At 38.6% G+C, this 26,176-nt stretch overlaps 1 protein-coding gene across 1 annotated transcript in view; it reads left to right on the top strand.

Moving 5' to 3' along the window:
- The first annotated feature begins 8,657 nt into the window (after positions 1-8,657).
- slc6a9 (solute carrier family 6 member 9) overlaps positions 8,658-26,176 on the top strand; it is a 66,988-nt gene continuing 49,469 nt past the window's right edge. Inside the window, exons 1-2 of the mRNA XM_067474649.1 lie at positions 8,658-8,803; positions 20,008-20,336. Coding sequence (XP_067330750.1) covers positions 20,307-20,336 — 30 coding nt within the window. The 5' untranslated portion in view covers positions 8,658-8,803; positions 20,008-20,306. The remainder of the gene's footprint in view (positions 8,804-20,007; positions 20,337-26,176) is intronic.

Raw genomic sequence — 26,176 nt, 5'->3', positions numbered from 1 at the left:
CAGGGCATTGCAGCTGTCTAGATGAGAAATAACCAGCACCAGCACAATTAGTTGAGTTACATAATCAGAAAGGTAGAGTCTGTTCTTTCTTATGTCTTAGAGGACAAAATTCAATACTTCTGGTTTTTCCCTTGCCATCTTTAGTTTCTCCACTAGATGTCCTCTTTGGTTTATTTTCAACACCACAACTTTCATTACTCACTAACCAGCCTGATGGTACTAACCTGTTTTAATTAGAAAAGCTGGTCACATGAGTTCAGTCTGTTTCACTGCCTTTGGTGACTTTGTTACTTGGACCAATTTTCAGACTTTTGTTGCTCCATCCCAACTTGTTTGAAAATAGTCTATGTCGTATTTGTACTATTGTCAAATCAAAATTTGGTTTTGAATGGTTTAAAAACAATTCCCTCTTTTCATTTACTCTTTCCATAGCAGCCTAGTTTTCAGTAAATGGGGTTTGTAGTAGTAGCATCTGGTAGTCATGCTGGGAATGGCCCAGGATTAAATTGAGGAACTAGTCTTTACTAGTTTTTCAGTCTAACAATGGCTTATTTCACTAACAATGAAAGCTCTGAAAGCAATAGCACTTAATAACACTTAAAATCAGTCTAAACCCGAGCTGTTTATTTGTTTACTGCCATGGCACTGAGATGAACTGAGTAGTCATCTGTACATAAAATTCATGAGCAGACAAAACTGGGGATCTAGGAATAAAAATGGTTTTAGCACAGTTCATGCAGTATTTTCAATCAAACCCCTAAACTACAAAATGGCGCCAAAATGATGAAAATTAAGACACTATCCAAATACCCACGGACCTGTATATTCTTTTGCATACTGAATACAAAATTCAGTTATTTGCATTGTTTTGTCTGATGACATCAACAACAGTTAACTGAAGTCAAAAGTCAGCAAACCAGGAGTCTAATGAAAAAAAGGTATGTGTCAGAGACACTTTGAATAAAACAATTCTTACTTCTCCATTTTGAGTTTTCCTTTGACAAGGTTTTACAAGTGACATCAAAGAGTTCAGACAAACTGTCTTTAAATGGAAAACAATAATTGTCTTTACGTTCAGAAAGGTAAAAGTCAAACGTAACAGCTAAAGAATTAAAGAAACCACTGGAGCACGTTGACATCTCTGTTTATAAGTCTACAACAACAATACAGGCATGGCATGTCTTCAAATCTAGAACATAGTGCACTGTGCACTGAACTTGTTACTTTGTTTTTAAAGCAAAGAGCAGTGTGTTGAGTTGTGCACTCCCCAAAACTCCCATGTATCGTTAATGTGACTGATTATTTTGTGGATATATGGATGTATGGATGTGATATTATGTTTGTGTCCACTACCATATTGTGTCCTGTGGTCAATCAATTCTGCTAGGCTATAAATAAAGCTAACCTATGGATGAGACCAAAGTAGAACGTTTGACCTTAACAGGGAAGCGTTATGTTTGGCGTCAATCAAACACTGAATTCCAGCAACCATATCCCATGAAATACAGTGGTGACAGCATAATGATTTGGGCCTGCTTTGCTGCCTCTGGACCAGAGTAACATTCTGTCACTGAGTGAGTTGTATGAACAAATTCTAAAGTAAAATGTTATTGTAACCATGTAAACATCTGTGAAATGCAGCTCAACAGAAGTGAATCGTACCATAAGACAACAAGTCTAAAGTCCTGGCATTAATCCTACAAAAATGCTGAGTGGACTGCAGTGCATGAAAGCCAACTAGCATCACTGAGCTGAAGCTGTTCTGTAAGGAGGGACGGGCTTATATACTTCCACGGTGATGCAGATAAAATCAATAATGTACCACAATTTAAGTAAAAATACATTAATTTAATGAGGTGATAACATTCAAAATGCCTGGTGATAGGACAATAAGTAGCCTATAGCTTGTACAGTAGCAAGCCAGCAGTACTGCACATCTACAACCTAAGTCATAAGTCAGTATGATCCTCAGTGGTTAGTGTTTTCTCTGCTGTGGCATGTCAAAAAGTCCCTGTGAAAAAGGATTTCTTTGTTTATTCAAACATTATGTCACCAAGCACTTCTTTTTTCTGACACAAACATACAATTCTGATGCACAATAAAGCCACTCAAAGCCTCTACAATGGCATGTATGTAACAAGGATCTGCAGATGCTTTGCACCATACTTGTTTAATTCCACTCAAAAATCAGTTTACAAAGACAAAATGCAACTAGTATTAAAGGACGCCTTCACTGATTTCTGAACTTGTGTCTTTTGGTTATGAAGATCCAACTGGCTACACACATACAGCTCTCCATCCATTCTGCTGTTGGAAAATGTGACATTGTTGAAATGCTGCCAAATGAAATTTCAAATCGAGTGTACTAGAACCTGAGATTCTAAAAGACAATCTGCAGACAAGATGTGGACTTATCTTCAAAGCAACACATACAGAATGTTAATCAGAAAACAAACATGCAAACAAACAAAAAAAACCCAACAGAACAGGTCTTAGTTTTATCTGCCATGATCTTCTTGGCAATAGTGAAAAAAAGGCTGTGTAATAATAAAAATAAAAATCTATTTTAATAAATAATGCATGTATTAACTTGGATTATCTTTTTTTAATTGGAAGTCAATGCAAAGTGCTCAGAGACTCTGTGTGTGAATGATTACTATTCACTGTGAGTGCATGCATTTGTTGTCAAGGAGGCAAAGCTATGTCATCCCTTGTAGCCTTGTTTACCTAACCCAAGGAATTCTGGGTTATGTCAAGTGTCACTAGGTGAGAAGTCAAACTCCATATTCTATGTTGGCAGAGACCAAGACAATATGTAAAACATTCAAAAGATTTGGCCGTTATGACATTACATGTTAAAAACAAACATACAACTAGCACAATAATAGCCACACTTCTCTGATCTCTTGCAAACCTCGATGTAAAAGTTGTTAAAGTGCCACTCTCCAAACACAAATTTATACCTTAAGTGCAAGGGAGAACTCCTGCTTCTAATGCAGATACTAGAGGGACTGTGAGGCTGTTCAGCTGTACATCTTCCCTCAATGCCACAAAGAAAATGTTTGGAATTACCAATTTAGTATATGTTTTTGTATTTTTACACATTACACTAGATCTTGCATAAGGGGGGCGGTCGTAGATCAGTTGGTAAGGCAGTCATCCGCAGACCACAGGGTCAGTGGTTTGATCCCCGATCCCCGGTATATGTCGAAGTGTCTCTGAGCAAGTCACTGAACCCCCAACAGCCCATTCCCATCCCCAGCTGTATAGTGCCGGTCCAAGCCCGGTATAAAATTGGGGAGGGTTGTGTCAGGAAGGGCATCCTGCGTAAAAACTGTGCCAGATCAACATGCGCAGAAGGATCCGCTGTGGCGACACTGAACTCAAGGGATAAGCCCAAAGGACAAAATAAATAAATTAATTAAATAAAATAAAAATACTAAACCCTGCATAAACAGCAATGGCCGCGTTGCAAACACAGGTTGAATGCATGTTCAGTGGTCCGTGTCCTACACAAAGCTTGTATGTTTGTCAACTGAAAAAACTTCATGTTTATTCAGACTACAGTGCATATGGTATATACTGGAATGTAACTGTGTGTGCTGCAGGACTGTTGTTCAGGTACAAGCGGAAATGTGAGTAGAATAACAAGGAAAGGAAGGCAGAAACACCACTCATTTTGGGACCTTGTTGTGAATTAATTGACTCCAAATATATGTACGGAAGGTCGCATCAATTTGAAGTCCTTTTCAGTTCGATGACTCAGCACAAAACAAGGCACATGCAACTTTTTCAGTCATCATCATTTGCCACTCACAAAATCCCATTCCTGGGCACAGAGGACCCCCAAATATTAATGTCTAGCTAGGGGATAATTTGAGACTTGCTTTATTTAAAAAACATTTGAATAATTTATTTGGACAAATTAATTTGAGGAAATCAGTATCTAAAATGATGTGGAAACATCTTTCTCCTTTAGCTGTATTAACCAATACTCTCATATTAACAAAGGATAAAACCCAATTTAATTATCTTAACTAAAAATTGCCAATTGTCCTGTTTGGGGTTGCGGAGAGCCCCGAAGCCTATCCCAGCTGTCACTGAGGCGCTATACATCCTGAACATGTCTTCAGTCTATTTCAGGGCCAACATAGATATACACACAACCTTCCATACTCACATCTACAGGCAACTTAGAGTTACTAGTTAACCTATGCGTGCATTGTTGGGGAGAACATGAACACTCCAATCAGAAAGGCTTCTATCAGCAGCTGGGAGGTGGCAGCACCAACCATTCCACCACTGTACTGCCCCTAAGTTAACATGAAACTGTAGATGCAGTGCAGAATAAATCAAGTTGATATTATTAGCCTTTACATCAAAAATGTATAATGTAAATGCTACTGCGTCTTGATGCATCTCAATTGCAGGGAAATACATTACATCATCAATACAACACATGGTAGTGGTTTAGTGAGAGCACATGAGACCACGTAATTTCCCTCCAATGACTCGTGAACCCCATGTCCATATATTTTGCAAGCTTGTTGCATTCTCGGGCATGTTGGCGATCAGATTATAAATCACATGTTAGCAGAAGTTGTGACAAAGTAAGTAAATCTGGAAACAAGGGCTCTGGCGGATTCTTCTGAGCTTATGGGGACGAGGTTAAACAGTGATGTTTTTCTGTTGTCTACTTATGTTCTGATTGCTCAAAATGTATATTAAAACCAAGTCTAAAGAGGGTTATAGCCAGTTTTCATGTTCATGTTGCAAACTTTCTAGAACTAGAAGAGGCTCTGAAGAGTTTTAGGTCCCAAACAATGCATGCTGGGAAGTTTAGTAATATGCTAGTTTTGATTCCTTAAAAAATTAAATGATAACTTTGTTCAGTCTCTATACAGTCATGTCGTTGACACAGACACAAATCAAAAATTTTCTCTGCTGACGTTTGGTTAGTTGTCAGCCAGCAGCCAGTAGCGAGTGTAAAAACAAGCAAACTTAGCTTGATTGATTTATTTCTTGATATGATACTTGATATATTTCTGAAGATAATATTAGTTTATTTCACACAATTTACATATGAGGTTTTGCAGTGTGTGGGTTAGGGTGGGAGCAAGAGGAAATAAGATCACCTTACAGAGTGACCAAGCCTGCATAAGGGGAATGTTGAGTCAACAAAGTACTGGACTGTAAACAGGAGAATGCTGTTCATTTCTTATTTACTTCCGCAAGTCAACATATGAGCACATGACTACATAACTGTTTCGTAACTATATGTATTTAGTTATTAACACAACCATGACACTGGACACTTTTCCCTGGCAATAATGAAATAATAATTTAAACCAAAATTAATTATTTCAAATGAAATTATTAAAATTCATTATTTAACAGCTAAAGTTCCATTTTTCTCAGGGGTTGGTGTAGACCAAAGCAGAAATCAAAGGAAGGTAATTATAGATTCGCTTTAAAGTTGCAAATTGGCCAGAAACCTGACTTGTAATGAATGAATGAACTGTTTTCACATTTATTTACACATTTATTGAGGCGTTAACACATCACTGTGTTTACAGCCTGGTATGTTAAAAATAATTACTGCTATATTGTTTCTATACGTACATAAAAGTGACATGAATAGCCACAAAACTTTCAAGTGATCAGTTAAGTCACATCATTTCAACTGTTCTCCAAATTTCATCCACGTGACTCCTTTTACCTATTCAAACTTGACTCAGTTCAATGTTCCTGATGTATTTATTGTATATGTGCTCTTATAAACTCATACTTTGTCTGTATCTGTATCTGCCACAGGCTTCCTTCTTTTTCTTCAGTTATGTAACAACTGTCTTTCCTGGTGTATTTGTGTTTAGGGTAATAGAAAAACTCCATTCCGCCTACATCTGGCTTAATAGAACTGTGAAACAAATGAGAAGAAATCATAATGAAACTTAGGATGACTGAGGAACTGACCCAAAATGGAATGGAAAACCCTGCACTTCTTAAACCTCAAGAAGTTTCACAGAGCTTTGAAGTTCTTAGCGGCCTTCTTATGCAGGAAATAACAAAATGCGGCTCTGTGCATTAGTTTTAGTTTAACATGTTTTGCAAATCTTTGTATCTATCTAATGTATGTCTTCTTTTTTTCATCTGATAATTTTTCATGATTTCTTAAAAATGCATTAATGTAGTGCTTTTAATAGTAGCACTGAATTTTATTATTTTCTTTTAAATATCTTATAATACTTTCATATTAGTTCAAGAATTTGATTTGTTTTGCTAATCCTGGTTTGAATTATGCGTACGTCAGAGATTAACATGACAGTAGAAGGTGTGTTCAGATGCTGTACTTAAAGAGGGGTTGACCATTTATGGTTGTAATACCGGAATAGGTGTAACACCACCAGCTCCACCAATCTAAGAAAAGATATGATTCATATAAGCATTTCCGCATATAGCCACTTCCTCCTCAGTAACATGCTGGTATACAGCCTGAAAACAAGAGGATGAAGATTGAAGAGAAAAACAGATTTTGATCTAAGGAAGTTTTTTTTAAATCAAGTCTAGTACTTATACTATTCTACCACACTAAAAATATTTAGTATAAACACCAACTATGTGGTGCTTCATCTTGACTAAATCATTTGGTGTGTGTTCTGAATAAAATGTTAAAATCTGTTAAATATGTTTCAGAATGACTGTGCATGGCAGCAAGTCTGACGTAAGAACTCATGCCAAGTCAACAACCCTGGAAGGGACAAGCCAATAGCAGCTGCTCTTTATTCAGGGGGGAAGGAGTTAGTTGTCTGTGGTTTTAAACAGCAAACAAACTAAATTGTGGATGTTGTTCTTTACACTCAGAAACACACTAAATAAACATGTTAGGGTTATTAAACAAGTCATGGAGTGACTGGACTCACTTTGGTACAAGTAAAAGTTTTGCATTCAGTGTAAAACCTGAAAGCAACTTTTTCAAAGGTAAATAGGCTCCTATGACTGATTTTACTGTTAATGCTGATGCCTGCAACCACTGCCTTTGAGCTAAAAGGTTGCTGATTCATGTCCCTGGGTGGCTGTGGCCTTTGTGTGTGGAGTTTGCATGTTCTCATGTTTGTGTCTCTTGGAGTCCTAAGATATTCATGTTAGGTTAAGGTAGGGTAAGAAGGGCAGGGGGGGTGATCTGTCCATTGTGGACTCTGCTTCTTGCTGAAAATGAAAGAGGAAATGAATAAATACTAATGCAATGTCAAATATTCATCTAAGAAAGTAGATAGTTGCAGTTTTACTTTACAAGTGCAGAATTTCCCTCTGAAATGTGGGGAAGTAAAAGTATCACTTACAATAAACAGAAATTTCCAAGTGTAGTCCAAGTTCAAAAACGGTACTTTGAACAGGAGGGAAGTAGCTGCACAATGAATTACACTCACTAGCCACTTCACAAAGAGGTGGATTCAATGTTTTGGCCACCCTATTTGAAATGAAAGACTGGGCCAAAACATTAGAAGCACATTTTAATATAATGCACTCCACTATGGCCTCATCATTTAACACAGTAAAATCACCTTTCTGCCAGTTTTTACCTAAAAACCGAGAAAGTATAATCTTGTAAAAGTAGAATTCATGGTAGAGCTGCTGTGTTGGATTGCATTAGATTGTACAGGTGTGCCTAATCATGTGTATGTTTATTTATATTAATATTTAATTACTTTACAGACCAAAAATGTCTCCAAAAACTGTGAAACGTTTTGTAGGGGTCCACATTAAATTTAGTGGGCTATAAAAGCATTACATGCTGTGCGACACTCCAAACCCTACAGCCCCCAGCTTTCTGACCATCGCCGCGCCTGCCTGCGTACTCCCCCTCCTCCTCCTTCTCCTCCTCCTGCGCGTTCCCTAACACCCCTACAACGTGATCGCTCCAAAAAAGCAAAGGTAAAACCTGCATCTGCATGCCAAAATCTCCCGAGTGCCATTATCCATCCATGCGCCTCTTCATCTATCCATCATTTCCACATTCAGCACCAATTATCTTTTTTATTTTATTTTATTAGTGGACGCCCCCCGAAAGCTTCCATCCATCACCGGTGGCACGGTGTAGCCAGGGGCTACCACACCTGTCTGGAGCATCGCGTTCACTCACAACCACTGCCTTCACTAATATTAATTCGCATTATGATCAGAGGCACAGATCGGACACAATCACATCTGACGGAAAAATCACCAGGCTCTGTCTGTGATGAATCGTTCCGCTCTTATAACAAAAGCCCGGCGCCACTTGCGTTCACACCATCAGTGAACACGTGTGACTCCACAGAGCCACTAAAGCCATTACGAAGAGCAAGCAGGTTGCCGGTAAAACAGCTCTTGTCATATGATCATAGGTGATTTAGTCCCGTGTGTTTATGCACTCAGATTTGTTGCTGAAGCTTTTATCGGGGCTTTTATATGAAAAATGATCTCTGATTTATTTTGCATATAACGAAGCAGTAACTGAGATCCTGGAAGTATTCTAACATAGGAAATATCTAGCATCAGGAAACAGTCAGCAGAGCCACTGAACCAGCTGTCCAGCTTATGTATGACCCTGTGAGAGTGTGTTTCAAGTTGAAACACAGGCAAAGGGAGCCCTCACATGTTGCAGCCCCCGGGCTTCTTCTGGTTGTAAAAGGAGGGGCTTAAGGAGGAGGTGCTGGCCCGGCAAGGACCGAAGACCAAGGTGATGCAACCTCCTTTGATATTGGCAGGAAAAAACCATATTTGTACTGTCGACTCATTGAAGGGAGGACGAGAGTTCATCCCCACGGTAAGACAGCATCTCGACATCGGGGCTTTAATTGGGCTTTTTAATTAAGAGTTTTTACAAAATAACGCGAGCTACAATGGGATTTTAGCTGTTTAAAGCAGTGACTGTCAGGCACTGTAGTAAGAAAATAAAACATCCAACCCGTTTCAGTGAGCTGACATCGGATTGATAGTAAAGAGGGCATCAAGTAGATTTTTTTAACAAATTATAGATTTAATAGATCAACACGTGGCTTCCGACTTCCTCTTGTTGTGAGGAAGGGGGTAAGCAGGAAAGAGAGCCGGCCGGCGTGGGGGGTGGATGGGGGCATTTCCGTGTTAAAATATGACATTTGTCACGCAGAATGTGTTAATGTGACAATGGTCTAATGATGGAGTATCAATATCAATATCAATAACTGTTCACCAGATAATTTCCTCTGTGTTGTTCTGAAAATAGGACAGGCCTACTTTTGTTATGGAAACTATTCAAAGCGTCATACATTCTACCTGATGAGTGTGATACATGAATGAGACCACCTGACAGTCACTGACTGTTATTGCAATGAAAAGAGTTAGTCCACTATTATAGACGATGGTGGATTTTTGAGGACTATCATGCTGATATTTGCATTTGAAAGTGTCAATAAAAATCTTGATACTTGCTTTTGTTCTCCATTAACAGTATTTATTACGACATCCTAATATTTAACATTTTTTAAATCAGCCAGTCACAATATTTAGCCAAATACACGCACAGAAAGCCCAGGGGACAACAAACCTGATGAGGTAGATGGGACAAAAAGGATTAAAGCGATTGCAGTATAACTAAACAAGCTTCCTTAAATTGAAGTAACTTTAACCAGTCACCATGCTTTGTCAGCTTTCATTGTATGAATGGTACATTTTAGTTTCACTTTTACAGCAGCTTCTGACATCAAAAGAAACTCTATTGTGAGGAACTCTGAAGGGAAGGTATTCTACAGTACCTGTGCTGTAATGAAGGTCTGCTTTGATGCCTTTATTAGAACATCTCCTAAATGTGGCAAGAACTAATAACTTAACAAATGGCAATACTTAGTAATAAGGGCCGTGTACATTAGCCTCTAGCTTATTAATTAATGCAAAGGTTTTCTATAGAGCTACTGGAGGGGGAGTATAAGGGATAAGGCAATCTTTGCCAATAGAGAAGTGCAATGCCACACTTTGACCTCTAGATTGGCAGAAGTCTAGAAATGAAGGCCGGAGGTAACAAAAGGGTGGAGGGAGCTTATCTGTGCAGTCATTTAGGATTCAGACACTTTCAGACATAATTACACGCAGTATCAACAATGACACTCAAAGCTACAAACCAACAAAGAATCAACTGAATCAGCTGAAAGTGCGTTAATTAATTAAATAATTAGAATCTCCATTAGGCACCCCTTGCATAGTGGCTACACTTCCTGGGGTCCCCACATGTAAACGATACATCACAATATAAAATCCGGTACCAACAATAAAAGTCTGTAGCAGCAACATCACAACAATAACAACCAATCATAGCTTAATATATGTAGTGGGACATAAATACTTTCCAGAGCATTTTAGCATCTTTCAGCAAATTTTTTTGGTTTACTGGCCACAATGTCACTGTTTTGGTTCTCTTATCAACTTTGTGACCAGCAACAGAAGGCAGCTGTTTTTAGCTAACTCTGATAAACTAACTGTTTCCTACTTTCTCAGAACCATTCAGCAGAAGGACAAAGTTAGCAGTTGTTGAAGCTGGTGAACAGAGTGGAGCATTTAGTGTTGGGGCTGATGACAGAATCTAAATAGAGAGGAAATATAGGATTTGTCAAGTGAACAAAAACAATTTAAAATAATATCAAATGTTGATCTTTGACTGTTTTTTCTTACATGAACAATTAAGTAAGAAATTGTTCAACATAAGAAGTGTACAACATAACAAATCGTCAGTCTAAAATATTTCTAAATCTTTTGGCTCATGACTTTAAAAATAATCAAATAATGCATACTGAAGATTAGGCAACATTAAACCAGATTAAGCACTGTGGTCATAGTTAACTCTAAACCACTATAATGCCTACTTTGGCAATGAAGAGAAATTTTTTGTCACATTACTCAAAATTTATGTAAATACATATCCTTAATAAAAATGTGTTGCATTTTCAGGGCTGCACAAACACTGTATATGTTGTAAAAGCATTAGATACTTGTCATGATGGCATTTTCCCATGGTCTGTATCAAACACTTTTCACAGTTGGCTTGCAGTTATTTCAGTGTTATTTTTGTGAAGCATTAGTACAGACATGTCTGGACATCTGGAATGTCCAAGTTCCTGTGGGACTAAAGGAGAATGGGAGAAGAGGGGGTCAGGAGAGAGGCAGTTGAGGGAGAAGAAACATAAATTAAGTATATTATTATTAAGAGACAGGAGTTATTGTAAAACATGATGGTATGTGTAAGATCTGTGTTTACCACTAGGGGGCCTCATAGCATAGTTAAGTGCTGCCTGGTCTGGCAAAAAAATTATCTAAACTGCCATCAAGAGCAGCAGAGCTTGGTGGAAAACTACCAAACCTGACCCCATTTATGTCCTGCCCCTGACCCGACACCATAAGCTTCCCCATGTTATAAAAAGCAGACAGAAAATGAAAGCAAGCAGGTATATTTGTTTTCCCTCCTATTAAAAAAATGTGATCAAGACATGCTATGCTTCTTGAAGATGGTGTAAATATCTTTCTTACAATGGATTTATCTTTTCATTTAGAGTATAAATTGTAGTTAAACCAGAATAGGGTTATTATGTGGCTTAGAAAGTCAGTGGAAACATAACCGATATGTTTTACAAAGAGTTTTATACACAGCAAGACAGAAACACAATAAAGGCAGGATTTGTTGGATGATTTCTGGAAATAGCCAGTCATTAAGCTACTTAACTTATATAACTATTATACACTAAACTAATATATAAGATTTTCATAATTCACATGTATAGGTTTAATTTTAGAATATTTTGCATTCATGCAGTTGCAGTAATAGTGTTGCATAACGTGCAAAATGGTGAAAGCACATGTAGTAAATTTTTTTATTCACTATGTACTTTAACTCTAGAGCTATTTCCAATGTGTCGCAGCTGTAGAATATGGAATCAGCATATTTAATTTTTTTATAAATATCTGTACCTAAAGGGAGACTTCAGCAATTTTCAACTTGCTCTCTATGACTTTAGTTTACAGTGTAAATGTACATTAATGCTTTTAAACTTTGCTCTGACTCCCCTATATTAAAATATTTATCTGCTTCTAGCTGAAAAGAAATTCACCAGATGACATCACCTGGAGGAGTTTTTCATAATTAGTTCAGATGATGTCATCTGGAGTAGCTCTGAAAAAGCAGGTTGACCATGATTACAAACTCCATAGTGTGAACAACAAGATAACATAATCTGAACTGAAGGTTCCTCCTCATCCTATAGGGAAGCCTAATGGCATTTATGTACATGCTTTAACCCAAACTAGAACCAAGAGAAGCAAGTCAGTTAAAGGCATCCTTTCATGCCTCCCCCCCATGCCGGGCCAGCACCTCCTCCTTGGTTTTGAGGTATTTGTCATTATCAAATTACAATAAATATGAATGGTGCATAACATAATAAATGTGCATAAAGTGTTGGAAGCCTGGAGTTTTTCTGAGGTGCTCAGTTTGGGGAGCAAATTCATTATTTACTCAGCCTGCACTGCATTGCCACATGCCACCTTCTACGAAAATTCCATGCTAGTTTACAACTGGGTGAGTTTTCTCGTTACCTAGGTGAATGTCACACTCTCTTTAGTTTGGCTTTGGTGACCACGACCCCAAGAATTCATGAACATTCACAACAGCTATACTGTAAAAACACAATACAAAGTAGGGAGCTTAAATAGCTCATACATCTAATAATATATATCAAAAAAATGGAATAGTCATGTATTTGTCATGAATAGTCATGTATTTTGACACATGATAGTACAGAGAGAAAACTATTCTTATGAATCTGTGCAATTTTGTGGACAGTCTAGCACAGCACAGCTCTCAGTGTTTCTTGAACACAAAAAAGCGTCATAAAGACAAGATACTGACTGGTCAAAACCAGAAAGCTCTGGCTTATCTAACATCCATGTTTTGTGAATCAGGCAGAAGTGGAAGTCGTCTATTAAGTGAAATGCACTAAAGGTTTGTGTCTTTGGTTTTCCTTACTTACAATCCACTCAGTATAATTGGTAGATACAGTAAAATACAATTATTTAAATTTGATGATATAAACAATGTTATTTCAAAATAGCTGCATTCATTTTATTGTTTAGTAAATGTGACTTCATTTTATACAGTGTACGTGTACATTACACATTTGGCAAACAAACCAAGGTAGTACCACAGTATATAGCATACATTCAGGCAAACCCATGTCACCCCAGCCGTAGTTTTAATTTCTGTCCAAAAATAATTGGAACCAAATGAATAAAGATGAACTGACAAAGTTATTTTTTTAATAGTAGACATTCAATGTCTCTGAAGTGCTCAGCTTTATTGGAGTGATGTATAATTATTACATGAATTCTCTACACATTAATAGCAATTATGCTTAACAGAAGCTTTCCATGCTGTTTGAAAAGCTTGGGTCTACTTGTGTCTTTGTCCAGTCCCCTGACTATTCATTGATTGTCATCTCTTAAAAGAGTTTCACGGCTGTATTTACTTTGTCGTTGCACTGTTTTTGCAAATGTAGCTTAGTTGTTTTGTCGGGAGTCCACATTGCTAGAGTGTCTTTACTGGTAAATTTATGTCCATGTTTTTAAAGCACTTCTCTCATTTCCAAACTCGTCTGCCATAACAGTCAATATAATTCGTATGCCACAATTACACAGAATCGTGATTTGTGCACTTCATATTAAAATCCCATATCTTCTCACTCCCAATACCATTGGCTCATGCAAAAATTCACATTTTTCAGCAGTCCAAGTGATGCATCCATTGCTGGCTCTATTTACTGGGTTCTGAACAAAGGCGTAAGAATAGTTACTGCTACCTTGAGTACCATAACAATTTCTTAGTTGCATTTGCCTACAGTATCTGTTCAGAGTAAGAAAGAGACTTGCCTATCATGACAAAACAGAGCTCGTGTCCCAGTCATACTGCTGCATATTGGCATTACTCATAATTGACATTGCTATTTTGCAAGCCCAACAATCTAATGCATTGTAAACTTGGCAAGCAATAACAGATGCTGTTTTGTCTTTAATTTATTGTGGTGTACACTACGTCAGCCAGAGGGCTGAGGGCCGCCACAGTGCTACAATAGAGGTATTGAATGCAGATCATCAATCAACAGATTATACTGTCCTAACAGAGATAGAGGTTAATGTGTACGAGCTGTATCATATCCTGCACAGATCTTCCCACAGGTCAGAGGGGCTAACGTTAATATGCCTATTAAAGCCTTTTTAAATGTGTAAAGTTAATTATGTATGTGACAGCTAGGTTTTTATAATTTCTCCTGAAGCGAACATTACATTTCAAGATTTAATGCCAACCTGCTGGGGGTGCTAGAGGAAAGTTCAGGAAACCAAAGCCATTAGGAACCACCAGTGTATGCTCCATATATCATGGCAATCCATTCAAGAGTGGACATTTTTCAGTTTACTTCATTTAGTTATATTTTTATTGATTAAGAAAGTTGTCATGGGAGAATATTTTGTTACTTGTTCCTTAATTGCCTCATTACAATCTACTCACATATTTAATTATTTCACTTCAACTTAATTACACTACTAATTACTTGTTTAGCAGTTTGTGGATGTTCAATCTGCCTTTTGGCTTATGACATATGTCAAACGTATCACATAATGTTGTCAAATAGATATACTGAACCATTCATATGTAATACAATAATATGGTGTTTCACACATTTTGAAGAGCTTTGCTATGTGTTTTTTCCAATCCTCTGCACCAGAAAGGGCCCAAGAAGGAAGGGGAAGGTGTAACAACATAGGAGTTCTCTCTAAATAGGTATTGTTGAGATAAACTGAGTGAGAATTCTTTTGGAAATGTCTTACTGTGTGTAGATTGGTTTCTGAGAATATGAAGCACTAAACACAATATCAATTGACATATTAGGGGCATTTAGTGCCTTAAAGTCTTTGGCTGCTTAATTTCTTGATTAAAGTATCTGTGTCAAAATGTAGTTAGAAGACCCTCAATATTTTCATTTTGTGTTTACTTACTGTATTCCATATACCCAGTAGTATTTGTGTGTAATCCCATTACCGCTCAATAATTCTGAGAACAATAAAGAAAAGCTATCCAATTTCCACAGAGACAGGGAGGAAAATGTAATAAACCTTTTTTTTAACATTTTATGGACATAAGTTTGCTGTGTTTAAAACTTGATTCTACACCTGTGCAAATCAAACTAATAGGACATAGTTTAGAATAGGGCACAGCCATCATCTCCCACATCATGGATGGTACTCATAAAGGCAAGGGTGCAGATGTGCATATGGAGAGTCAGGACATGCCCCTGCCAATTTTTTGGTCTGAAATGTTCCAACATTCCAGCAAACTTTCTCACATTATCTTTTGAGTAAAGTTTTAAGCCGAAAGGACAAAAAAAAAAAGTCATATTAGAATGTTCTGAGGTGTCCATCTTAAGGCTACGCTTACAAGGCAACCATTTTAGGAACGCTAGCATTCTATTGGCTGCAAGGGGGGTGGGATTATCTGAAGGCTCACATTATGTACAAATATTGCACTTAATCACAGACACTGAGAAGGTGATAACCTGTGATAAATTAGCTGACAACAGGCAGTTAGTCCGTTCATCAAACGGGCCAAATGTTTTCGTCTTCCAATGACTTATGACTTATTTTCCACAAATTCTTGTACTTCACAGCACACATACTTTTGTCAATGTGGTGTCCCTACCCATGTTGAGACCAAACTCTCACTCTTGCAAGAAGGTAAAGCAAATCTCTGTAGACTTCCACAATAGAATTTAGCGATTAGGGCAAAGGTATAAATATTTTCATAGCCCTGAATTTTCCCACATTGGTTTCATTGATCCATTCTGTAACCACTCTCATAGGGCGAGAGGTGGGGTACACCCTGGATAGGTCTCCAGTCTGTCTTAGGGCCAACACAGAGAGACATGCACAGACAGACAACCATTTTCACATACATTTACACATACAGGCAGTTTAGAGGCACCAATTAACCTAACATGCATGTCTTTGGACTGTGGGAAGAAACTGCAGTACAGTGGCTTCAATAAATGTTAAATGGAAAAAATTTGGAACCAGTGCGACTCTTCTTAGAATTGGCTGATCAAACTGAGTAACTAGGTGTGGAGTTTGGCAAAAGAACTTAAAAGGACTCTGACACCGAGAGGAAAACAATTCTCTAGTCTGATGAGACAAATATATAATCCTTTGAGCAGAACTTGAAGCACTACGCCTGGAGAACACCAAGCACTGCTCATCCACTGGCTAATACCTTCCCTACAGTGAAGCACTGTTGTGGTTGTATTATGGTATGAGGTTGCATTTCTGTATCAGGGACATAAAGACTGGTCAGAGAAAGACAAATGCATTAAACCTGCTCTAGAGTTCTCGAGACCTGAAACTAGGGCAGCGTCTCAATTTTTAACATGACAAGTCTCAACTGTCCTGTAGTGGCCTGATTTAAATCCCATGAAACATCTGTGGAGAGACCCCAAAGATGGCAGTTCACTGAGATTTCCCATCTTGACAGAGCATGAGAAGATTTTCCAGGAAAAATTGGTTGAACTGCCCAAATCCAAGCTTTTTGAGAGGCATCTAAGCAACCTGGAAACTTACCCAGCAAGCTGAAAGTGTTGCCAAATGGCTTCAACAAAATACAGAATTGAGGGCTTTAATTTTCGAATGTGCAGCAGCACCGTTACTCACAGCTGATTCGTCTGCAGCCAAAATCTGTTTTCAAAGCCGCTTCACCTTCTGAGCCCATCTTATTGCACATGTTAGTGTATGACAGAATTTCATATAACAAGGAGAATATATGCCTCATCTTTCTGACAAAGCAACTGAAAGAATAGATTATCAAATACTGATGCATAAATAACGTGGCTTATGGCAGTATTCTCCCTAAACAGACAGAAAAGAATGACCACAGCAGCTGAGCTCACTTTCTTTTATTTCAGCTCATTATTAATTGGACATTTACTGTATGTCAGTATTAAGGTTGTGCCATGTGAATTTTTAAAACCTATTCCTTGGAAGCTAATTGCTTAGTCCGGAAGTCTCCATCATTACAGCTGTAATACACATCAGGTGTCAGTGAGTTTGATATAACCTGTTACTTCCACTTCACATGGGATTGCCTAATGGACTTGGCTCAGCTCTTGCCTTGCGAAATACAGTGATGTTTTAACCAAGTTTTGTTTCAGGTTATTATTTTGATGGATGCCCCAGAGCACGAGTCCCTGTAGATTCCTGTATTTGTTTGTGTGTAGCTCTGAATGGTGGCTATTTTTGGCCATTAACTATCCCCTCTTACTCAGATCCTTTTATTATGCTGAGGTTTTTTATGCAGTGAGTTAGTGATAGAGTCAGATGATCGTAGACATGCTGCAGAGTTACCGTACTTTACACACATGCCTGCCTCCACAGACAGGTATATACAAATTAGCCATGAGTCCCTGCAACATTCTTAACATATTTGTAATGTTAACTAGGAATTGCACTATGATCAGCACCAAAGTAGTTAGGTAATCAGATCATAAAGAATGTTCAATTATGTTCGTTCAAATCAACACTAATTTGCAACAAATCATCTTAAGGCACTTTATGTAAGAAATTAGGTGTATACAGATTGATATGCCCCCTATATCTGAACTGGGAGCTTGTATCACAGGAGAGGAGCTTGAAGGCTCTGTGGCCTATTCTACTTTTGGAAGTTCTAGGATCTACAAGTCAAGCAAAGTGGTCTATTAGTATAATTACTTACTATAAGGTATTTAAGATACAATTTGGAGATGCAATAAACGATGACCATTAGAGACAAATGGAGAGAAACCAATGAAGGTGAAATATGATCTCTTTTGATAACTGCAGTGATCCAACAAACGCATGGACTAGTTTTTTTAGCATCACTTCGACACAGGATTCTCCTTATTTTGGCCATTTTCCACAGGTGGACGAAGGCTGTTCTCTATTTGTTTGTACTGTACATGGGAGTTTAAGGGCAAGTCCTGGTCAAAAGGAACTCCAACGTTCCTATAATACTGGTCCTAGCACAGAATCCTTGTGAAGCTCCGTAACAAATTCTTTTGTGCAAGGAAGATTCATTATTAACACGAACAAAATAGGATCTATCTGAAAAGAGTAAGATTAACCTATTGCAATTCCTCTAATCCCAATGACATGTTCAACTCTTTGTAGTAAAATGTTGTGGTCAGTGGCGGCAAATGCAGCACTAAGATCAAGCAGGACGAGTATAGAGACTCCATTAAACGAAAATCATCATAGTGCCTCATACCAAGACTGTTTCTGTACTATGATGTATTGTAAATCCAGCTTGATGAAAGCAACCTCATACGCCTTTGGTACATAGCTTATTAATAAAGACAGATTGATCAGAGTCCAGTTGGGAAGGGGTTCTACAAGCCATGTTGATGGTTTTAAAAAAAGCTGTTGTTGAATTTAGCTCTGCAAGATCTATGGGCAAGAAGTAGTCTATATTGGATTGGGGTCTTACAGATGATTCTAGAGCTACTGTACATGAGGATCTGTCTGTGACAATCATAGGGTGGATCTGGTGATTTTATTCTTTAATAGTTACAACTTTATTAGCAAAGAAAGGTAGTAACTGTCAACATCTACAAATGAGTTTACGTCACCTACTATAAAGACTTGGACTAAGCAATTAATCAAATAGCAATTCTGACAAATTTAAAATGACCTCTTCTTCCGGCTGCAGCCAAGTTTCATAAATCAATGTGAAGGTCTTTTATCAAGTCATTTACTAAAACTGACTTAGAGAAAATTGTTTAATTTTAATTGTTTGGGACTTTGTTCTGTAGACGGAGTAGTTTTATTTTTTCTAGGTTTTCGGATAGATTGGTTGCTTTTTCATTTATTTAATTCAGGTTCTAGGACTGATGGCATTTAGGACTGGATCTTGGCATCCTAGGCTCCACTATTTAATGATTTAATCAATATTTTTTTGAGCTTTTATCATTAAGTGCATACTCAAACTATGCAATCTGTACCATGGTCATGCATGTTTGACCAACAGAGTCTTGTTCATTTGATTTGTGTGATCACTGTGTTCCGTATAGGCAAGAGGTGCTTTCAGCTGGCCTCGGGCACGGTACGTATTTAGTGTAATCACTAACTAAGCACGGAACTCCAGTGTAATGACAATGCGACAGTGCTTCTCTAAAGGATGAAATATGATTTCATTGTGATGCAAATGCGCTCGGGGATAATCATAATGTGAGTGCAGGCCAGTGGGAGGGAGAGGTGATATTGTGCTTAGGCATGGTAGAAGGTAACTTTGGACTGTATGAGGGCTAAATATATTTGGGTTTTTACTGTAGACCCGATGACTGTCAAAGTCCAGTCTTCATAGACTATCTTCAGTTAACTTCTCATAATATCACATTTATCATTCTTTTCAAGCTGATGACAGGTAAAAACTTTCACACAAAGGACACTGATCAGCAATTTAAAAAAACAGCAACTTGCCAACATGTCCAGATTTAATTAGACGTATTTTTGTTTTGCCAATTTCTTCCAAATCCTGCCTGTTTTTGAGTGTTCTTTTCCCAGCTTGGCTCTCATACAGCAGTAGTCAATGGGCAGTTTAAACGTTCCCCTAACAGTTAATCTCTTTACACAAAAGGGCACTTTGTTATGGCATCTGCTTTGATACAAAATGCAAATCTGTTACTACATGCTGTCTAACTTCTCTCTGCATCTTTTATTACAAGTTTTATTTCCATCTGACAGTTTTACTGTGAGAGTGCAAACAGTTGATTTTGGATTTTTAGTATTTCTGCTTTGAAGCAGGTCATGTATAAAGACTTGAGCAGTTGTTTAGTACGTGGCCAAGGGGACAAGTAACTAAAAAGTATTGCCTCCCCCTTCTCCCCCACTCCTCTCCTCCCCCCTCCACCCCTTTTTGCCTGTCACATGTTCCTTTCACAGCATAGAAAAGTTTCTGGATTAGGGCAGAATTAACACAAAGCAGCGACGCCACTCAAACTATACTCGCAGAACAACACAGAAGAGGCAAGAGTTGGGGGCCCGACACGGAGAGAGCGGCGCGACGGGTTGAAGACCTTCAAGCAGACCTCAGCCACCTCAGAAAAATCCCTGATAGCAAGAGGCAGACAAGTCCATCCCAGACAGATAGAGTGAGAGTGAGAGAGAGAGAGAGAGAGAGGCAGCAGTGGCAGAGACGGCAGCAGAGAGGCAGGGGATCTTTGCTAACAAGGTGCTGAAGGATGGAAGAGAAGCAGTTTTCTGGAATCCTGGTGAGTTTTACTTTTGTTCAGTGAACATACACACTTACACTTTTCAAAACAGTAACACGCACATACAAGTGAATAAATTCACACAGGGATGGAGGTTCATGTTTGAACTCACTTGTGGGATGCACCTGCTGAACCACATGTCGAGTTATTTTCTGCTTTTCCCCAGATTGGCCAGGTGGGACTCAAACATGTTTTTTTATTTTTTTCTCCTTTTTTTTGGGGGGATTGGGATTTTCAATCATTTTTAACATGACCTTTCTAACCTAGACACACTTATTCTCTTTTCTTCTGACCTACTCCGTGCCCTATACCAGCAAAGCCTTAATCATGTTCATCTTTGAAAGTACAAAGATACTCAATGTTTAACTAAATAATAAACATGCACAATCTTTTAGAGTGATTGTGTTGGCATTGCGTTAGTGTTTCAGTGCATCACCTGTCATGACACACAAATCATTGACTAGATTTTGTACTTCCCTCAAGTTCCCATATGTTTTTACTAGTCGTCACATATCCCTCCATTGTTCTGATCTCTGCCACAGTGGCAAACCATAAACGTGTTTTCTGTGTTTTTCTGTGCGCTGGTAAAGGACGAGGCCAAGAGGTAAATGTGTCAGCGTCGGGCCTCTGCTGTTGGTGAAGCTTTAAATAGAGATTTAGCATCATTGGCAGTCAGGTCACTTCTTCTCTCTCTCTCTCTCTCTCTCTCTCCCTCTCTCTCTCTCTCTCTCTCTCAGTCCAAGTCCTTTAGTCTGCCTTGAGATGGCGATAAACACAAACTCGGAGCTCCAACTCTCTTCTGACATTCTCACTCGTTTGAAGCCTTGCTTTCCTCCTCGATGACATTTTTTTTTGTTTTTTTGAGATGTCTATCCAGGTTGAAATGTATATGCGCTCGTCTGAACTTTAGAGAGTGTTGTTATCATACTGCTCTCTCTCCTAACTTTTTAAAGTGGTTGGAGGACAGAGATTTGGGATGTTTGGATGTTTTTCTATGTGTGTTGAAGCAGTGTTTTCAGCTCAGCGACAGTTTGCCCAACAGTGTTTTGCATAGTTTTTTACTGCTGGAGAGTTCTTTGACTTTTCTGTGACACACAAAAGTAATTTAATGAATGTCACAAGAGGTACATTTGAATTAATTTTTTGATTTATTGAAAAATTATAAATTATAAAACTATACATTTTCTAAATATTGAAATAACTGAGACAAAGTTGGCAATACAAAAGACGTCAAAGGCTAAAATAAGTATCAGCCCATGCTGGAGGTCACAGACATGTCCGTTGTTGATATCAAATCATAACTCTAAGCATGATAAAACAAGGGGTATTTCTACTAGCCAATTCAAAAATAATAATCTAATATATTTAATAAAAGATTGTTTTACATACTTGAAATAAAAGATTTTGCAGTGCCTTTTTACTGCATCTCACACACTCCAAAGGATCACAGAAGGAATAATGATAGTCCAGACGTGACTCCAAAGATCCACCAGGGAGCCATAGGTCAACAATTAGTGAGTTCCTCATCAAAAAGAATATTTGAATGTTTTGATGTATGATCTTATGAGGTCTATTTTATCTTTAAGTAGTTTCTGAGACAGAAATGTTATTTTCTGATTAAAATATGTACTACGTATCAAATTATTTCTCCTTACGCTGGCTATTAACATTAATAGATGAATATGTTTCAATAAAGCTGAAAATGGTGTTTTAAAAACAATAACAGCATTAAGTCGCACTCATCAATCTGTAGCCACAAATATAACTTTTTACTTCAATTCAAGCGACGCCGTCAAAAAGTAGGACAGAGGTCAGAGCGCAACAGACACATATGTCTTATCTATGAAGGTAAACATGGCACACAGCAATGGGTAGATTGTACAACAACTCCGGCAGTGACAGGAGACAACCGCTCATGCACACTTACACACAACTCGGCTCTCGTGATTGGTCAGCTCTTATGGCTGGGACCGTTGTCTTCAGAAGGTGATGTAAGTCGTGGCTCTGAGACATCAACAAAGAATGAAAGAGTGTGTGTGTGTGTGTGTGTGAGAGAGAGAATTACGGACAGGATCCTAAACCTTGCTCTCCCATCGCCAACTGTCACCCCAACTTTTTTAGTACATTCCTCCCTCTCCTTTGACCTTTTTCTCTCATGCTGGCAATTGTTTTTGGAATTTATAAAAAAAACTTTTCATTTCATGTTTATTTGACACATCTCTATCTCTTTTTGGAGTATGAAAATTTCAAGTTTTCTCAACATAGGGTGACTTTCTTTGTGCAAGTCCCTGCCCTTTGTTCACAGCCTGATTAAATATATTTATGTTGGCCCAGATGGTTGGTGGATGGACCCGTCACCGTAAATCTCGTGACACACAAGGCGCTTGCTTCCTGCTACCGCTTGGCTCGGCTGGTAGCCTTCTGCCGGGACTGTTTCTGCCCAACCTTAATTCCCCAGCTTGTTCACTGCGCTCAAAGAGACTGTGCCCTCAATCTTTCTGCGTTGTCTTTGACTACCCTGGAAGCCACGACTTCCAGTGAGCGGATGAGCAGACGTTGCCCTGGCACAAGCTTTTACTGGACGGATAGCTGTCTCTTTGTTTTTACTCCTTAGTTACTTTTTTCTCACTTGTTGTCTTAAAAACGTCTGCTGTTTGAATGTATGTACAGGGATGTGAGGGTAGGAGGAGTTGGATGGAGGTTTGGCTTATTTGTCTGCTAAAAGCTGTATTCATATGTCTAACTGTGCAAACCACTGCCTCCCCTCCATCTCCATCAAGGCCAAGTGGAAGAACAGGTCGCCTAAGTCTGGCATGTGATCAAAGTTTAACTTTGGCAAGGCTTCTACGTCACTTACACTGTCACATCCACAGTGGGAAATGATAAAGAATTGTAATTGGACTGAACCCTGATAGTGTTACACATTCTCTTGATTCATTTGTGTTTACTGGACACTAAAGACATTGGGGTTAAGGTCAAAACCAAATATCTTTGGGTTTAACATCAAATATTAATATTAGATATATCAGATTAAAGTTCAGAATGTTTTGGATAAAGCATTTAAGTCCTGATATTTACATCTAGATACATGAAACAATATTGAACATAGCTCCATATGTATGAGATCGTCCAAAGTCAGTAAGTGGCCATTAATGATACATTTAAACATGGCTTTCACCTGCTGGAGAGGAGATTAACGGGAGAACCTTAACGCTGTTTCTGCAAACAAGGGATTTTATATCAGTCATTTTATTGTTCTTAAATGCAACAAATGTTTTTTTACTGTCCCACTACTTTTGCCCACTTAAAATGTGGGTGATTTTATAGAAAAAGTGCTATCTATCTATTTTAATGGATGTAGATGTACATACGAGGAAGTAATGTAAAAAAAGAAAAAACTTTGATCTGAGGTAAAAAATAAATAAATTGGCCCCAACGTTCCAATAGTTTTGTATTTACCTAAAGGTTAACACAATATGTATCTGACACAGTGAATGACAGATCTTTGTGAACACAAATACTTTAAGGCAATTCTGACAATGTTGGCCATGTCATCTCAGTATTCATTAAATCAGTGTTGCTGGGGGCTAAAAGACGTTTGTTTCTACCTGAATGTTTAGTACACTACCAGCCTCAGTGTCTGATATCAAACAATGGTTCACATACATACTAACTGTCACTCACATATATAGCAAGTTGCTCAAACTGTAGAGGCTGGCTGTGGTGAAGGAGGGCAGCTTTGCAATGAGGCAGGCAAAGATAGACAAATACAGGAAAGTACACAATCCATCAAAATATCAGACACCACACCACTACATCAGAATAATGATGAAAATGTTGACAACTTTTCTGCAAATTTGGAACCAGTTTTAACCCTAAATTCACCTGAGCCTGGTTGTAACAAACAGTTGGTTCTGGCTGAGCTTTATAAACCTAACTGTACTTTTGGCATGGGGCACTTATGTAACAAAACACATGTTGTGAAAGGTGCAACAATGCAGCAGCGGTTACTTTGTGACTAAATACCATTGTAGTTTTGTTGAACTGTGATTACCCCACCGTTCTGCGTACCCCCATGACTGGGGACCCTTTTTGTGTGTTTATGTGTGGGTGGATTGGATATGTGTGAGAGAGAGAGAGAGAAAAAAAGAGTGTCACTCAGGGCCTGTGTGTGTGTTTATTTGTGAGTGTGTGTGTGTGTGTATGCGTGTGCACGCCTTTTCCCTGGGGTTGCATGGCTAATGTGTGCTGTAGCTGTGAAGTGGAAAATAAACGGAAAGAAATAGTGAGACCCACGGCCATAACCTCCCCGAGGTCAGGATACACACACAACCACACACACATTCATAGAAACATCAACAGATGACACTCTTATATGTAAGGTCCACACATTAGAATAATACATAAGCACATTTCTGCACAACTAACCACAGATATGCAAACCCACATATTAGCTCAACATATTAGCTCACACCCACACAGGCAGAATGAGGTACAAAATGTGAGCACACAGTGCAGACACAGTCTAGATGTAATAAAGTTGACAAAAAGGAAGTTTTTCCTAATTTCATTTTTGAAAATGAAATAATAAATCTGCAATTTGTTAATGACTCAGAGCTATGGTCTGGGGGCCAATCTTTGACTAACTAGGGAGCATGTTGAGCTGGTTTGTTTATAATCAGTCCCCATGTGTAAATCTGTGAACGTTACTGCATTTTGTTCCCTGTGGAGCAGTGTATTCAAATGTTATTTCACAGGTGAAACTCGACAGTTTTTCTCCCTCTCTCTGTTTCTGTCCTTATGTAACAAACATGTTGAGTTGCCACTCAGCCAGTTTAGTTAACAGCAGTGCTCAGCTACCATTTTGACTGCCTCCGGGGCGAAGGGCCAACAAACAGATGTGAACCGAGAGAGAGAAAAAGCCGTGAGGTCAGGTGGGGGTAGGGGAGTGGAGGAGTCAGACATGATTTCTGTTTCTGATTTCACCCCCCGACTGACCAGCTGAATGAAAGGAATTAAAAAAACAAAAAACATACAAGCGGCCGTACAGGGCAAAGGCAGCGCTCAACGGCAGCTTAACAGCAGTTGCTGTGACGAACACACAATTGAGCGACAAGGGCCACAAATGCTAAACACGTCCACTGCTGGGCACTCTTTAAAAGGTAACCCACAACAAACCAACCTCCCTCCTCACACAGGCTCACAGCCATACACATGCAGCAAAGAGAATTTTAAAAAAAGGACTCTATTGTGTTTCGGACCTTTAGATTTCATTTGGAAAGGCACTCAGGCTGAAAATTTGGTTTTTCTGATTTTCTTCTCTCCTTTCTCTCCTCCTTTTCTGATTTAATGGGTCTCCCTCCGTCTAATGCTACAAAAAAAGAGACAGGTCAGTTAGAAAAGGAGACTTCACACTCTTTCTCTCTCGTGCTATGGAGTAGGTGAAATTATGGACAGGGCTCGGACACTGGGTCCACACAATGCAGACCCTAAATCCATCCTGATTTCTTTTAGTATTATTACAATTTTCAACGGTTTTCCAATTGAACTCCTTTCAAAGGCCTTTTCTGAACCATATTTAGGTAATTTGTTGCGCTTGAACCAAACCTGCTCCCTGGCTCTGTGTGAGTATGTGGGTGTTCAGTGGCAACTATGAGGGACAAGAGGGATCTTTCTTTCTCAGGGGTTGGACAGCCCTCTCCGGCTTGGTTACACACCTCCCCTATGTTATTTATCACTTTTCCTCCTCTCTGTGTTTCCTCCTTACTTTAGCCCCTTTCAGACATAGAATCTATAATGTCGTAGGTTCATCTAACTGACAACATAATGGCTTTGTGGCT

This window comes from Channa argus, chromosome 14 (genome assembly GCF_033026475.1).
Source record: "Channa argus isolate prfri chromosome 14, Channa argus male v1.0, whole genome shotgun sequence".
NCBI classification, from domain to species: domain Eukaryota; kingdom Metazoa; phylum Chordata; class Actinopteri; order Anabantiformes; family Channidae; genus Channa; species Channa argus.
Note: the sequence above shows the minus strand (reverse complement) of the source record. Positions and strands in the feature narration are given on the sequence as shown.